At 50.3% G+C, this 13,843-nt stretch overlaps 5 protein-coding genes across 5 annotated transcripts; 2 read left to right on the forward strand and 3 right to left on the reverse strand.

Annotated features, from left to right (window-relative positions):
- Window positions 1-723: 723 nt before the first annotated feature.
- On the reverse strand, window positions 724-2,780 carry N7481_009422 (nucleobase cation symporter-1 family protein; the record flags this gene model as incomplete). Its single annotated transcript, XM_057268641.1, has 4 exons — window positions 724-1,254; window positions 1,327-2,304; window positions 2,374-2,444; window positions 2,681-2,780. 4 exons carry the CDS (start codon window positions 2,778-2,780, stop codon window positions 724-726), a joined length of 1,680 nt encoding a protein of 559 aa, XP_057119318.1.
- A 1,104-nt stretch (window positions 2,781-3,884) lies between these two features.
- On the reverse strand, window positions 3,885-4,540 carry N7481_009423 (MICOS complex subunit MIC10; the record flags this gene model as incomplete). The annotated part of the gene is made up of 3 exons (XM_057268642.1): window positions 3,885-3,934; window positions 4,169-4,319; window positions 4,469-4,540. 3 exons carry the CDS (start codon window positions 4,538-4,540, stop codon window positions 3,885-3,887), a joined length of 273 nt encoding a protein of 90 aa, XP_057119319.1.
- Window positions 4,541-4,808: 268 nt separating this feature from the next.
- Window positions 4,809-9,319, forward strand: N7481_009424 (ribosome biogenesis protein URB2; the record flags this gene model as incomplete). The annotated part of the gene is made up of 2 exons (XM_057268643.1): window positions 4,809-4,826; window positions 4,892-9,319. The coding sequence occupies 2 exons, from the start codon at window positions 4,809-4,811 to the stop codon at window positions 9,317-9,319; spliced, it is 4,446 nt and encodes a 1,481-aa protein (XP_057119320.1).
- Window positions 9,320-9,487: 168 nt separating this feature from the next.
- N7481_009425 (putative mitochondrial outer membrane protein (Sam35)) lies at window positions 9,488-10,520 on the reverse strand (the record flags this gene model as incomplete). Its single annotated transcript, XM_057268644.1, has 3 exons — window positions 9,488-9,886; window positions 9,960-10,205; window positions 10,284-10,520. 3 exons carry the CDS (start codon window positions 10,518-10,520, stop codon window positions 9,488-9,490), a joined length of 882 nt encoding a protein of 293 aa, XP_057119321.1.
- A 577-nt stretch (window positions 10,521-11,097) lies between these two features.
- Window positions 11,098-12,901, forward strand: N7481_009426 (copper fist DNA-binding domain-containing protein; the record flags this gene model as incomplete). The annotated part of the gene is made up of 3 exons (XM_057268645.1): window positions 11,098-11,132; window positions 11,191-11,351; window positions 11,418-12,901. 3 exons carry the CDS (start codon window positions 11,098-11,100, stop codon window positions 12,899-12,901), a joined length of 1,680 nt encoding a protein of 559 aa, XP_057119322.1.
- Between the last annotated feature and the right edge of the window lie 942 nt (window positions 12,902-13,843).

A 13,843-nucleotide genomic window follows, 5' to 3' on the forward strand; every position in this document is an offset into this window, starting at 1 on the left:
TTTTCCTTCCTACATACTCGGCCCTTGTCTCTCTTTGCTCTGATCGGGAACGAAGGGCTCCAGTAGGTGCGGGTCATCACCTACTTGTCTGTCATTTGACATATCTTCCTTTCCTCCCGTCTTTTTTTCATACCTACCCTTCCTGAATGGTGTGTTTTAATAGATGACGCGCTGGGTCGCATGCTTACTATACCTCTTTCGCATTTCGCTGGTCGTACTAGTATTACTAGTAGTAGTTATAGATCTTGATATCTCATCTCATTGGGAACATAGCATACTCAATCAACCTTTTTCCTTTGAGCATCTGTCTTGTTTTTCTTTAGTATCCATACTAGTATTCAATAAATTGATCGGTACCATTCGTATACTACTAGTACTGTGTATGGATCGGTGTTTTATGTTGTCCAGAAATTATAAGTAGAATCCATGGATCATGGAAGAAGCCCGATCGAGCTCGCACTGGAACCCGATCGCTATAAAATTAAAAATCGTCTCGTCATAACCTTATCCAAACGGCAGGTCTCGGTAACTATCAATAAGTACTGTACATAATCCTCCCGGCTCTTGTTATCACCGGGATATGTACGGGTATCCATAACCAGTCCTCAAAACCCTAGGACAAACTAAAGAAATTGTCGGGAACAAGCCAGATAAACAATCATACTAAAAGGAAGCATATCGCAAAAGTCTCCAGAGAAATCAAGAAGAAGATTTGAGAGATTCTCAAACCTTCTTCGCCGCAGCACTAAGCCCCTTCTGATCATCAGGCGGCAAAGAGTCCGTAATCGACCTCCGCTCCCCATAATAATTCTCCTCATCGCCAACTTCCTGCCCATACGAGACATTGTACTCATCAATATCAATATCGACTTCATTCCAGACCTCACTGGTAGCGGGGACAGGGAAAAGCTTCGTCAGAAACCAATACATCCCACCCGAAACAAGCGCCCCAGTGAAATAATTGAGGTTGTAAACGTATTGCGCGCCCATGGGGACGTCCCGGCCGACGGCACCGGCAAATCCGACGATGTTGATGAGGATACCGGCGAGGTAGGAGGCGTAGGCGCGCCAAGAGAATCCATATGTGTAGTAGTATGGGTCAGTCTTGCTGGCGCTGTATATGGCTTTGATGTCGAGGTAGCCGCGACGAACGATGTAATAGTCGCAGATCATGACGCCGGCGATGGCGGAGAGGAAGAGGGAGTAAGCAGAGAGGTAGGTGGTGAATTGGTTGGAGGAGGCGACAAGTTTCCACTAGATGATGTTAGTTATTCTCATCCTTCCGGTCACTTTTTTTTTCTTTCTTTGCGGTGGCTTGTGGCTTACAGGACAAATGGCCAGACCGAGAGCAGCACAAATGTAGCTACCGCGGCGGATGTTGATGTATCGAGGGAGAAGAGCCGTCAGGTCCGTGCCAGCGGAGACAGAGTTGGCTGAGATATTGGTTCCCAGCTGGGCGAGAGCGAATCCAGTCGCAATAATAAAGATACCGAAACGCTGGCCGGAACTCGCGCCATTCAAGAACATGCCAAGGAGATCGAGGGGGTTCCAGACTGGGTCAGTGTCAAAGATCACAGATGAAGACGATGACACGATAATTCCAATGAACGAGGTGATTCCGAAACCAATTGGGATGGTCAGCAATTGTGACCACAGCGCATCCTTCGGAGTTCGGGCAAATCGAGTGAAATCCGGGTCGTTCATAATTAGGGCGGCGAAGTTACCAATGCAACTCATGATAGCCTTGACAATAGTCCATCCTAGGGCGCTTCCGTGGACAGTGTTGGACTGGTGTACGATAGGGCCAATTCCGTGGGCGCGCGAAATAGCCCATGCAAAGAAAGCAATGGCCGCAATAGGCGAGTAGATAGCTTTCACGGTGAATAGGTGGCGCACCTTATGGACGGGGAACCACAGTGCTGGCAGGGAGAAAAGCCAGAAAAGGAAGAAGCTGACGAAGCCCTTGGTATCGACGCCAGCGCTTGCGGAGATGCCATTGTGCAAGTTTCTGTAACTAGGCCAGATGGCCTCGATCATCAGGGTAACACATTCGCCTCCAATGTAGCCCTGTACACCATACCAGATGATGGCCATGACCACACGATTAATCACAGGCCAAAACGATCCCCAAATTCCAAAGGATGCCCGAACTGTGACTGGGAAGGATATATGATAGACAGCACCGATGCGACCGGTCAAGCAAACAAAGCTGGCAGCGATGAAGTATCCGATCCAGACACAGATCCATGATTGCCACCACGACAGGCCGTCCACAATCATGGAAGACGAGATCATCCAGGTATTCTACAATCAAACAGTGTCAGTAATGTTGGCTCTGAGCTCTGTTTGACCAGAGGACCTCGAAGAACTCACGATATTAAGCGAGTCGGCAATCCAGAAGGCGATGTAGTTCAACCATGTCCATTGACGGCGCTCTGGTTCAACTGTATAAGGCAAATCATTGTTCCCCGGTCAGCCTGACTTGTCTTCAATATGACTTTGAGGATATATATTCAAAATTTGCTCGATTGATGGAATAGGAATATTGGATGAAGTCGTCCGGGAACTTGAACGATGACGGGTATATATATTCGGGGCAATAATGGGATAAAAAAGAAGAGAGATAAGAGTGCAACGGCGACACGAGATCGGCCTGTTCAGCTCCAACAATGATTCTCACCTGGCCGTAAATCATCATTTGTGAGCATCAACTGCGCATTATTGAGCCCCGGTTCGTTAGACACGGTCGCCTTGTCGTGGATCCATTTCAGCTTCGACATGGTGTGCCGGGGAGAGAGAGGATCGAATGAGAAGAAGAAATGCTATGCCACTAGTACAAGGAACAAGGAAGAAGAAGGAAGACGGGGTATAAAAACGAGAACCCAAAGAAGGAACCTGGGGAAGGTAATAGAGCGTGAACGTCTAGAATGGCCCGGCCATGCGGGTAATGATATAATGAGTCGCATGGCAAGAGCAGCCATATCATCATCCAAGCTTGGATTTCCGGATCCTGCGGTCGCATCCCTGCTAGGTACCTCCAACCATCCAATGGACATGGTAAGATGATGCGATAAGGAAGCAATCAGCATCCACTGAGGTGTCGATCATTGCGAGAGCTGGAGTGGCGGGAGCCCTGTGTGAAAGTTTGGTCCTATCACGGAAGTTGCCTGGGCCGTAAGTCTGACCATCGTAAATTGTAACTCATGGCGATGATATTAGAGTGCCCCAGTGCAAATGTAAATGCATGGATCGCTGATAAGCGGGTGTGGACGGACCAGTCAGTGGAGTCGTTCTCCGCAAGCAGATCATACAGTCCTCTGATTGGCGGACCCCGTGGGCATATCTCTCAGCGAAGAAGTTGAAGATTAGCGGTTATCATTGGCGGGTGAATCTTTGGTAGTGGCAGAGTTAAGTTGACTCGATGGCATCGAGTAATAGATTGAATCACGTGCCCTATAGTTCGGGAGTCTATCTTTTCGGGGCTGACCTCGGGCTGACTCTCGGATCTTCAGATATCTGGAGGTGATTAATTATTGATTGCTTTGACTAATCCTAGGATTGTTTGTTGCATAGGATTCAAGTTGGCTGATTATATCTCTTTTACTAGTCTGCCACCAAAGCTCCTCCCAACTACTACTAGTACCCTTGCCATACGGGGCCTACGCTTATTACTTCCTACGTCGGACACTGCCAAGAGCTTGTCAAATGTGACATTCAATGGAACAAGGACTGCTAAAGGGAGAGAACGCAAGACACCCATCGACGAGTGAATCAGCGAGATCGAACACTATAGGATGGTCTTTCCAAGAACCCCAGGTGCTTAACCCCCCGACTTCTGTACAGCCACTGGGAGAGTATCGTACACAATTGGAAGCCGTGTTACTCTACCGGCGGAGAGCATCTCTGACAGGCGAATCACCACGACGGAAGGAAGCTATTTCAAACATTAGCCCATGGCTCAAGCGTAACTTGAAGGCGACGGTATGGGGGAAAGGGAGCTCTATAGGACAAGCTCAGCCTATATTTCCCAGGCCGGACTCCAATCCCGAGAGCGCGAGGGTTTATATAGCCAACATCTTGACATTCCCGAGGGAATTGAGTCCTACAGAGCCACCTGCAGAGCTACCGACGATCCAAAATTATAAGTGATACGTAGAGGTAAACATACCATCAGACTCCTCCCAAGCACGGCCAGCACCGAAACCGAGGCCAACCCACGCAGGCCAGGCCCTCCGCTTGAACAGCAGAACCGAGAAGACGACACCGAAGGACAGACCGAGGGAAGACTTGATAATCATGGAGGAGATGGCGCGGTCCCACTATCGAATTGTACGGTTAGCCCATGTCTCCGATTCCTCCCGCGATGATAAAAATGTAAATTGATTCCCATCAACCATGAAGAACCCTCAATTCGACCACCATATTCAAGCCAGAGCTTGGGGAAAGCTCTTCAAAAGACCGATCATACCTTCTCGTTAAGCAGAGCCTCGCTAACGGGCTTGGTGGCCCGCGCGACCCGGGTCTCAGTGGAGTCGGCCATTGTGAAGGATCTAGGATGAGAAATATTAGCCTGAGCTCATAACAGTATGTCAAAGGTCACATCAAGCTCACCTGTAAAGAAATGGCGGGTGTAAGGAGGGTGAATGGGACGGAAGTGAAAGAGTGCAGGGAGAACCCGCAGTTTGAGTGAACGGTCGGGCAAAGGCGGTCGGGCAATTTGGCCGCGGTTTTTTTTTGGTCTTCGCTTTTTTCCTCTTCTCCGCATAAACTAAACCCCTCTCTTCAACACGCAAAGACTGGTTTCGAGAATGCCTCTTCTTGCGGAGGTAAGTGTGATCCCAATTCCGATTTGAAGCCACGATATGAATATCTCTGACACCAAATCAAATAGCCCCGGAGCTCGTCGCAAGAGGCGCTCCTCCGCCTCGAGAAAGGTAGCGATTCGCCGACTACTCAACTACACGAAGCGGCACAAATCCTGGGCATCGATTTAGCTCTGTGTGAGAGCCACCCCGAGACACACCGGAATGGAAATGCATATAGCGCGGCCGCCCCCAAGGAGGAGTGGGTACTACGATGGTTGTTGAAGAAACTAAGAAATGGGAAAAACTTCCGAGTCGAACCTGAATCATTCCTCTTGCTGCGCCAGCTCATCGATCGGATCACACCCAAGAATTTGGCGACCATTTTAAGGGACCAGAAGTTTCTGTCTGTTCTCTGCGATACTGTGTCCGACGTGGAGACGGATGTATCCCTGACTGTTGGCGATGGAGTGTCAATTCCTAGCGCAGCTTCCGACTCAAGCCATACTTTGACCGGCTCCCCACCCACAGAGAGTCGAGGGTCACACGGCACCAAGAGAAAGAGAAGTGGCGACGATGGCACAGATGCCATGGATATCGATGAACAGCCACAAAGCCCCGCCTCTTGCTTCCTCGCCTTCATTCGCGTCTTGGATTGTCTGTACGGAATCGTCATGTTAACGCAGCAGACACTGAGTACCGATGAAACCGCTCATTCCCATCTAAAACTGGCTCTCAGAGGGGAGCCAGAGGTGGTTGCTGGTTTGCTGGGAAAGGCGCTCCAGGTGTCGGCTGTGGCTATCGCTCAATTTGTGCACGCTGGGCAGACGACCGATCTGCAGCACTTGATTTTTGTGTTCCCCTCAATGCTCGAATTGTGGGATTTGAGGTCCTACCGTCAGGATGATACCGATCACAAAGCAAGTAATGACTGTTTTGCGGAGACTTGCTTTGCCTATGCCCTCAGACTCCAGCTCTGCTTGCGGGCCATCAAACTGGATACTGATGAAAGAGCCCATCTTCTCCACGCAATTGAGCGAATTATCGCAGTCCATGTACTTCTTCCAGCACGAGCGGCTTTCTTCGCTCGTGGTGGCTCCGGTATCGACTATTCGAAAGAGGATCCCGATTGGAGCTCGGTTAAACCGGTAACGGACACATTTCGGTCAATCATTCGGGAGCCCACTGTGGCTCATCAGCCTGCGGGTACCTTGAGTGATCAATCTGTCTACCCTGCCTGGAAATCGATTGAGCTTCTACCTGAACTCTTCGATAACGCTGTTCGTGCGGTTCCGAGAGATGATTTCCGTCGACAAACCGCGGAGGCTCCGTGGTTGGAGACATTGTTTGTTGCAGTTGCGGAGTTAGCGTATTCTACGGCGAAAGACGACGAGCCAGAAACGTATTCTTCTCGCTTTGTCTCGGTGCTGGAGGAACTTCTTCGTGTGGCTCTTTCCCGAAATGTTGGCCTATCGCTTCATACTCTTCTGACACATGCTGGCTACACCGGCCTTCTTCAAGAGGGTTTGGAGCATGTGCAGTGGAATGTGACTGCATTGATCATTAGCTTGGGTGTCGACGTATTTCTTCCTAACTCTGGCCTGCGTGACTCTCGCAAGCTACTGGATGCATTGCTCGAAAAAATAAAGCTCCAGTGGCACGAATGTGACACCGAGAAGAGCGAATACGACGTTGTGAAGAACGAAGTTGTTATCCCTCTTCTTCGCGGTTTTGCAACTGCCCGAGATCTCCCGGTTTTCACAGAAGTTTGGCAAGGACAGTTGGTAATTTTCGAGGAGGCTCGTCATCAAGACAGCAACCTTCCACCCTTCTCGGTATGGGAAGACGATGACCTGTGCAACATTTACGGTGACTTGGTGAAAACCTCCCTCACAGCCTCGAATATTGCCGCCCAGATGCAAACCGCCGCCAAAGAGATTAAGGCTTCTGATGGTAATGTCTCTGCAGCTTCTGAATCGTATGCGAAGTTCGTCATTACGGAGGCTAGCTTCCGAGGAAAGGCTCTGGTTTTCACCGATTCGGAGAAGACACTGCCCGACTTCCTAGAGACGTTGACTACTACTCTATCTTCGAAGCAGACCCTTCACTGGCGTTGGCGTTTGTGGCGATTCTTGCGAAATGTTCTCCGCAATAATATGCAATCGAGCGACAATGCTCTCAAGGAAGCATTCCAACCCTTGGGAAACGTCGCCTCAAAGACAATCCAACGCAACCACAGGCATCTCAAGAAAACGCCCCTCGCAGCATTAGAATCCTGGGAGGCTTATCGCTTCATCTTGATGGTTGTCAAGGGAAGGCCTAGCAAAGAGCAACTGGAGATATTCACCGTGGTATCCGAAAAGATTACCGATTTCATCGTGTCAGTCTCACCCGGTGATGCTAAGAAATCGATGAAAAAACCATGGAACGGCCGAGTGGAGACTCTGAATTCCCCAGCGGACCTGGCCCTGGCGTATATCCTGGCGAATCTCAGGGCTCCAGAAATCTGGAAGCAGGTTGAGTTCGACACACGTTCTCGTATGTTCGAGCACCTCCTCTCCCTAGCTGCAGCTCAGTATCAGTCATCATCCTTGCCGTTGGAGGCAGTCTCGGATGACGCAAGATTTCTTCAAGCATGGGCAAGTATGGTTTGCCATGAGTATTTGCTCAGCGTTCAGGTCATTGTACCTGATTTGGCTCTCCTTCTCAACAAGAGCATTGAGAACGAGTCTCCCAACCGCCGCCTTTACGTGGAGAGCTTGCAACGCATTCCCGCCTCGTCGATCACTCGCGGTCTTCGAACTGTTCTTCTGGACAAGTTACACAATGTTGTTCTTCAGCAGGATAGTGCACCGGAAGTTATGGTTGGACTGCTGGCCATGATGGCCAAGCTGGCAGCAATGCCAAAATGCGATGCCGCCGTAACGGGTGACTGGGAGCCAATCTGGACTGCAGCTCGTGCTATTACTCTGGGCGGAACTGATTTGGATCTTCAAATCATGAAGTCTTTCCGTTCCCTCCATCGTGCGATCATTGCAAAACTCCTGGTATTGTCTGAGGATGATCGGATCGAATCGTTCAAGAAGCTCTTCGCAAGGGTCTCCAAGCAGGCTTCTAAGTTGCGTCAAGTTGATCGCGACTCCATGGCTTGCTTCCTTCTCCGCCTATCTCTTTCAGAACTATGGGTTCACCGCGCAAAACTACAAAAGGCATTTTCTGCCGAAGAGTTGGACTCTTGCCGTCAAAGTGTGTTTGGCTTGGTATTGACGGAAATGAAATCCGTCAAAGACCAATGCAGGAAACAGAAGTTGGAAGAGACCATCACTCTTATCAAGACGATCGATGCTCTGGAGGACTTTGAGGATATGGCGGTAAACAATATCGAGGTGGAGAAGTTCTTAAACAAGATCGAGCATTACATGGAGATGTCGATCGATTCAGGCCCTTCTCGACTAATTCGCCGGCGTCTCTTGGCAACCAGAGGGCCAGAGAAGAGCATCACCGACCCAGTGCTCCGATGTGCTGAGACTCTTACCCTACAGTCGCTCTACGCTGAGGACCAGCAACTATTTATCCGTGCCACCACTGAACGATTCCGCTCTATGCCCGCAGAGCGCATCGGCGAGGCTATCCGCGACATTCGAAGATTGGGCCTAGTTGGAGAAGGATCTGCCTGCCGACTTCTGGTAGTTTACCTCGCTCTTATCACTCTTCCGCCTGTCGAAGACAAGGAGACTGCAGTGGCTCGCGAGCTTTCCCTCCTTTGTACAGCTCTGGGTGAGACCGTCATGCACAGCACTTCCATCGACCAGTTCTGCTTCGCAACGGAGTGCATCACCTTGCTCCTTCGCGTTCACGCTCGCGCTCTCGCGCAATCCAACATCGACTCTCTCCTTACCTCTATTGCGGCCTCGGCCTCGAAGGCCGGCCCTCGCATCTCACCCAAGTATGCGCCTACCATCTTCACCCGCCTCTGTCGTCTCTTGGGCACAGTCCTCGGTCTGCAGCGTATCAAAATTGGTGGCCGCTATCATATGGTCAACATTGCGATGTTCCGGCTTTTAGGGTGCCTATTTGCCCGATCTCGCAAGCGCTCTCGTTCTGGCCGCCCCCAACCCAACTTTTCGCAGCCGTTCTGGCTCGCCCCGCTCGGGGTTTCCCACGCCACACACTACACTCGTCTCCTCACTACACTTTGTGACCCGACGCTGTCCGCTGTCCTTCGTCCCCAGCCTGGTGCCTCGCGTGAGGCTCTGATTGACGAAACCAAGAAGGCAAAGAGCATCGCCGGTCAGTACCTCAAGTACGTTGTCATGGAGTACGCACAGTGCTCTCTGCGCGGGGCACTCTTGCCTGAAGTCAAGGCTGCACTTATGCCAGGTCTGTACGCTGTGCTGGATGTGATGTCGAAGGAGACTTTGAGATCACTGAATGCCGGATTGGATGCCTCGAGCCGGGCCGTGTTCAAGTCTCTTTACGAAGACTATTACAAATTCGGAAAGTGGAACCAGGCGTGATCTATCATCGGCCTTTGTTTTTTTGTTTTCTTTTTCTCTTTTCTTCAGTTGCATACTTCGGTGCCCAGGTTATGTACAATTACTCCTTCTATTTTAGACATGATGATATCCCTCAATGCATTGACGAATCTTGCATTAATTGTGTAATATTAAGTATCTGCGTGGATCTCACGCGAAAAATCCCAGTAGTTTTTCCCGGTGTTGTACAAGATTTTGGTGCTCGCGGAGGAGCTGTGCTAGACGGTTTTGCTTCCAACCCAGACTATCATCCAAGATGAGGTGAGTGTATGCGAAAACACTCGCGTCAAAGAGTCCAGGGTTCGGCCGTCCAAAGAAATGGTCATCGTCTCCTAATAACGAGGATAGCGCCTCGAATGCGTTTCCCGCGTCTCCCTCCAATTCTGCCACGTCGATGTATTTTGACGTCTTGAGAAGCTCGTCGCGAGCTGCTTGTTGTAGTTGCAGTCCAAGTGCAGTCCGCACGAGCGTGTTTGAGGTGGCTGGGTCCACGTACAGTCGCCGAGCCACGGCCTCGAAGTTCTGGCTGTCAAGATACAGCATGTATAACTAGCCCCGCGTTAGTTCTCAGTGCATTAACCAGACCACCTCCATAGCCTTTGTCCAGAGGGCCATCACTCACCCATGCAGTGCGCACCCTGGTATCTAGTAGGGATGCGTATACTTCGAAGCGCAGGTTTAACTGCTGCTCCTCCTCGCAATGGACTTGTTCAATCGCCCATTTTTGCAGTTTATGGGAGGGGATGGCGTTCGCGTTCGCTGTTTCGATCGGCTGCGATGGAATCAAGAAGGGTAGGGCACCCGTCGGCGACGCGTGATTGCTGGAAGGGGTGGTTTCAAAGTTGATTCCAACGAATTTCAGATACGCCTAAATAGTCAAACATAGGGTCAGCTCCGGAATGATCCAGCGATGCGCTGGCGGTCCCTTCCCCTATCGTTCACTTACCTGCCATTTCAGGCACTGGGGATTGAATGAAGGTCGGCCATTGCGCGCACCAGCTGAATCGGTGAATACGAACAGCTGGTTTCCTTGTCGACGAGTCGGAGATCGTTGTGGCAGGTCGTTGGCTGGATACGTGGCCAAGGGGAACTTGTCGAACAACTTCTTGATAGGAGGAGGGATGGTAAAGAATGACGAGGCCGCACTAGGCTGTGGAGAGCCCTCGCTTGCCTTGGGGGGCATGGCGTAGTTCAAGAATAAGCAAGAAATGCAGTCTTTTGAAGATCGGGAATCGGAGTTATTCAGAAACGGCCTCGGCGACGTCAACTGACGGCGGTGCCAAGGCCGGATGACTAATGATCTCCCCGCAATTGGAGTTTCTCACTTCGTTTCCTCATTCGCAACCTTTGGTTCTTTGGTTCTGCGACTCGGTTCGTTCCTGGCGTCTGCATCTCTCGTCGACTTGTCGTCACCGATGACTTCGACCCAACTTCCACGTTCTATTCGTCGGCCATCCTCTCATTCAAGTTCCTAACCCCGGCGTTCCGTTTAGCCCCGCCCGATATCCAATCGAAATCACCCCGTCCGTCTGCATTGTCGCAAGTGAAGGAAAAAGCAGCCCTGGACGCTTAAAGCGCTCCAACCATCACTCCTACGAGCCTGCTACATATATAACCCGGAGGTTTATTCGAGCACGCCTTATCTGGGTCCCCACCGCGGCACCCGGTATTAAGCGCGCATCGCCCAATCTCGTCATCGACGATCACTCCCTTCCGTCTAAGCCCCTCGTTTAAGTCTACTCTTCTCAGCACCCGCCAAAATGCCGTTGGATGAAGAGGGTGCAAAATGGTCCTGGTATGGTGGCATCCAACATACAACGTTGCGCTCCTTGCTAATGATACCTTGTTCAAAGTGAACCATGCATTCGCGGTCACCGATCTTCAAAATGTCAGCACTTCGACAGACTAATGATGAAAGTCCCCAAAGCCGGTCGCCCTTTGGCAAAATGCCCACATCCAAAGGGATCATGCAGCTGCCAGAGAACTTTTTCGATGATGATCCGCATTCCCAAAGGTAGATACATCTGCTTTCTTGATCATACGATTACTAGAAGCCAGCCCTAACAAATTTTGTTACCAGGTACTGGTTGCGTCTGCCGTCCTATCGATACGCCAGAGGAAAATTCTCCTCGAAATTCAGAGCCTGCCAGTGCTACTCGTGCTTCGCTCTCCTCTCTGACTACATCGCCGGCCTCTTGTAAAATTCAAAAACCGGGCAGACGACAAAGCAGCATCCAGGCCGTCCCCGAAAACATTGCCCGAGCCCTTGAATCAATGCCAGTCAATATCAAGTATGACGAGGACGCGAAAGAAAACCCCACTTCTCTTTTGTCTTTTCCCTTGGACCACAAAGTGTACACTCATAATTCCTACCAAGCCATGCATGCCCTTCCAGAGGCATCTTACACCCCGCAGCAGACAAACGGATCGAGCTGTTGCTCTAAAAAGCCCCCCCCTCCCCCAGTTGCTTCCAGTGGAGGGGGATCTTGCTGCAGTGGAAAGGCTAGCAGCGGAAAATCTGGCCCACAACCCACGCCCTCTATTGTTTCTAATGTGCCTGAGCTGCATCAAGAACACCAACAAGGTTACCAACAAGGTTACCAGCAGCACTCACAGGAACCAAATAATTGGAATGGCACGTCCTACTCAAGTTTCACGCCAGCTCAGATGGCATGGCGTAACCCTCTGCCTTCTGCTCAGCCTGCCCAGGGACGGTTCATGCAGCCCTATGGATTACAAGAAAACAATGTACCCCACGCCTACATGAATGGTTTCTCGCAAAGTGGCCCTTCTGATGTGCACTCCCATGCCGCGAACGGTCTCGGAATCCCGCCAAGCTCTATGTCGTCTTACAATTCTACACCGTCTCAGAATTCGGTTTACACCCCTACCAATATGAGTGGTGATCCGTCTCATGATTGTCAATGCGGAGAGGAGTGCCAATGCTTGGGATGTGCAGCTCATCCTTTTAACAATACCACTCGCCAACGTGTCCAGGAAATGGGTGAAATGATGACCATTGGTGGTGGAAACTCAGCGATCGAGATGTACCAGTCCCCAACGATGCAGGGTAATCACAATTGGGGGCACTTCAATTACCTACCTCAGGGGCTGGACCACAGCCAGAGCATGCAACAGCAAACCTTCGACCCATACTCGGACCAGTCTCATGTGACCCAAGCGTCGAATTTCCCACGCCCATATACTTCACCTGTTCCAGTCGGCCAGGTCATGAACGAGCAGCTGATGCACACCTCTGAATACTACACTCTGGAGTATCCGGTAGGAATCCCTTCAGCTTGCTCAGACGTGACAGGCAGTTGCCAGTGTGGCAATGACTGCAGCTGTGTCGGCTGTCTGACTCATAGCGGCCACAATGGGCTACCGCTTGAGGCTCCTTTGCAAGAGCCCGCACTCCCTATTCACAGCAATGATGATCTCGTCTCATCTGGTGAACAGCTACCTGCGACAATTTCTAGCATGCAAACCTCTCGCATCCCGGTACTTGAGAACATATCAGTACCGTGTCTAAGTCCGCGCACACTGGAGACATCGATGATTTAATCACATCTCAAACCCTTCGGATACATTCCCTCGATAGGGCAAGTTACAACGACACGATGATACACACGACCTCACATTTATACTATGCAAGAATTCGACGATCACGCTATTTGGCAGCCACGATTTCAAGTCAATCCAATTAAATGCGATACAACCCTTCTCAGTTCAACTGCCACCCGAACTCTAAAATGAACGTTCAGTTGTTAAGCTTCCAATTTAATGTTCAGCTAAAGCCATACTTCCTCCACATGGCCCACACAACGAACATGGAACGTACACAGCTAGGACAAAGCCTTCAATGCTCTTTCAATCTAGATTAAATAACTACACCAATCTCCTCTCACTTCGATCGTCTCTGAAGATCAATCCTTCTCAATGCAGTCGTGAACCACCCCGATCTCAACTGGGCAGAATCACATGATCTGTTCGAAGCGACCGCCAGTCACTCGCAAAGCACCTTCAAAGGTAACTTTTTGTTCGAGAGTTTTCTCATTTATTTGTCATATAACTTGAGGCTTTTCTCTGTCTTTCCAGAGTCGAGTACACGATTCCCAATAAAGCATCCCATCAATTCTTCAGACGATACCACGCCAGAACGCTTTTTCAAGAGAAGAAGTCATTGCGTTCAGATCTTCAACAATATCCAAAGGAATGGTCTGCCCAGACGAACTCCTGGTAGTTCTTGGACCACCTTATTCTGCATACCGCACTTTCCTGAAAACAATTTGCACCGATCTCGTGGATCTTCTAGATTTCGGTACAATGGGCATTGATACCTGCGGCCAGCCTATGAACAAGACTCGGAATCCTGGGGAGTTTGGAGATTACTTCTTGACAGACTGGCTGAACGTTCTGCTCCACGTTGCGGAGGCTGCTCATTGGAGAGACATAGGATCCCCTTCTCTGTGTCATTATACCAAATCTCCTAAATCCACTTTCTAT

The sequence above is a fragment of the Penicillium waksmanii genome (assembly GCF_028829765.1).
Source record: "Penicillium waksmanii strain IBT 27052 chromosome Unknown utg000008l:1.0-5622682.0:1.0-5626561.0, whole genome shotgun sequence".
NCBI classification, from domain to species: Eukaryota; Fungi; Ascomycota; class Eurotiomycetes; order Eurotiales; family Aspergillaceae; genus Penicillium; species Penicillium waksmanii.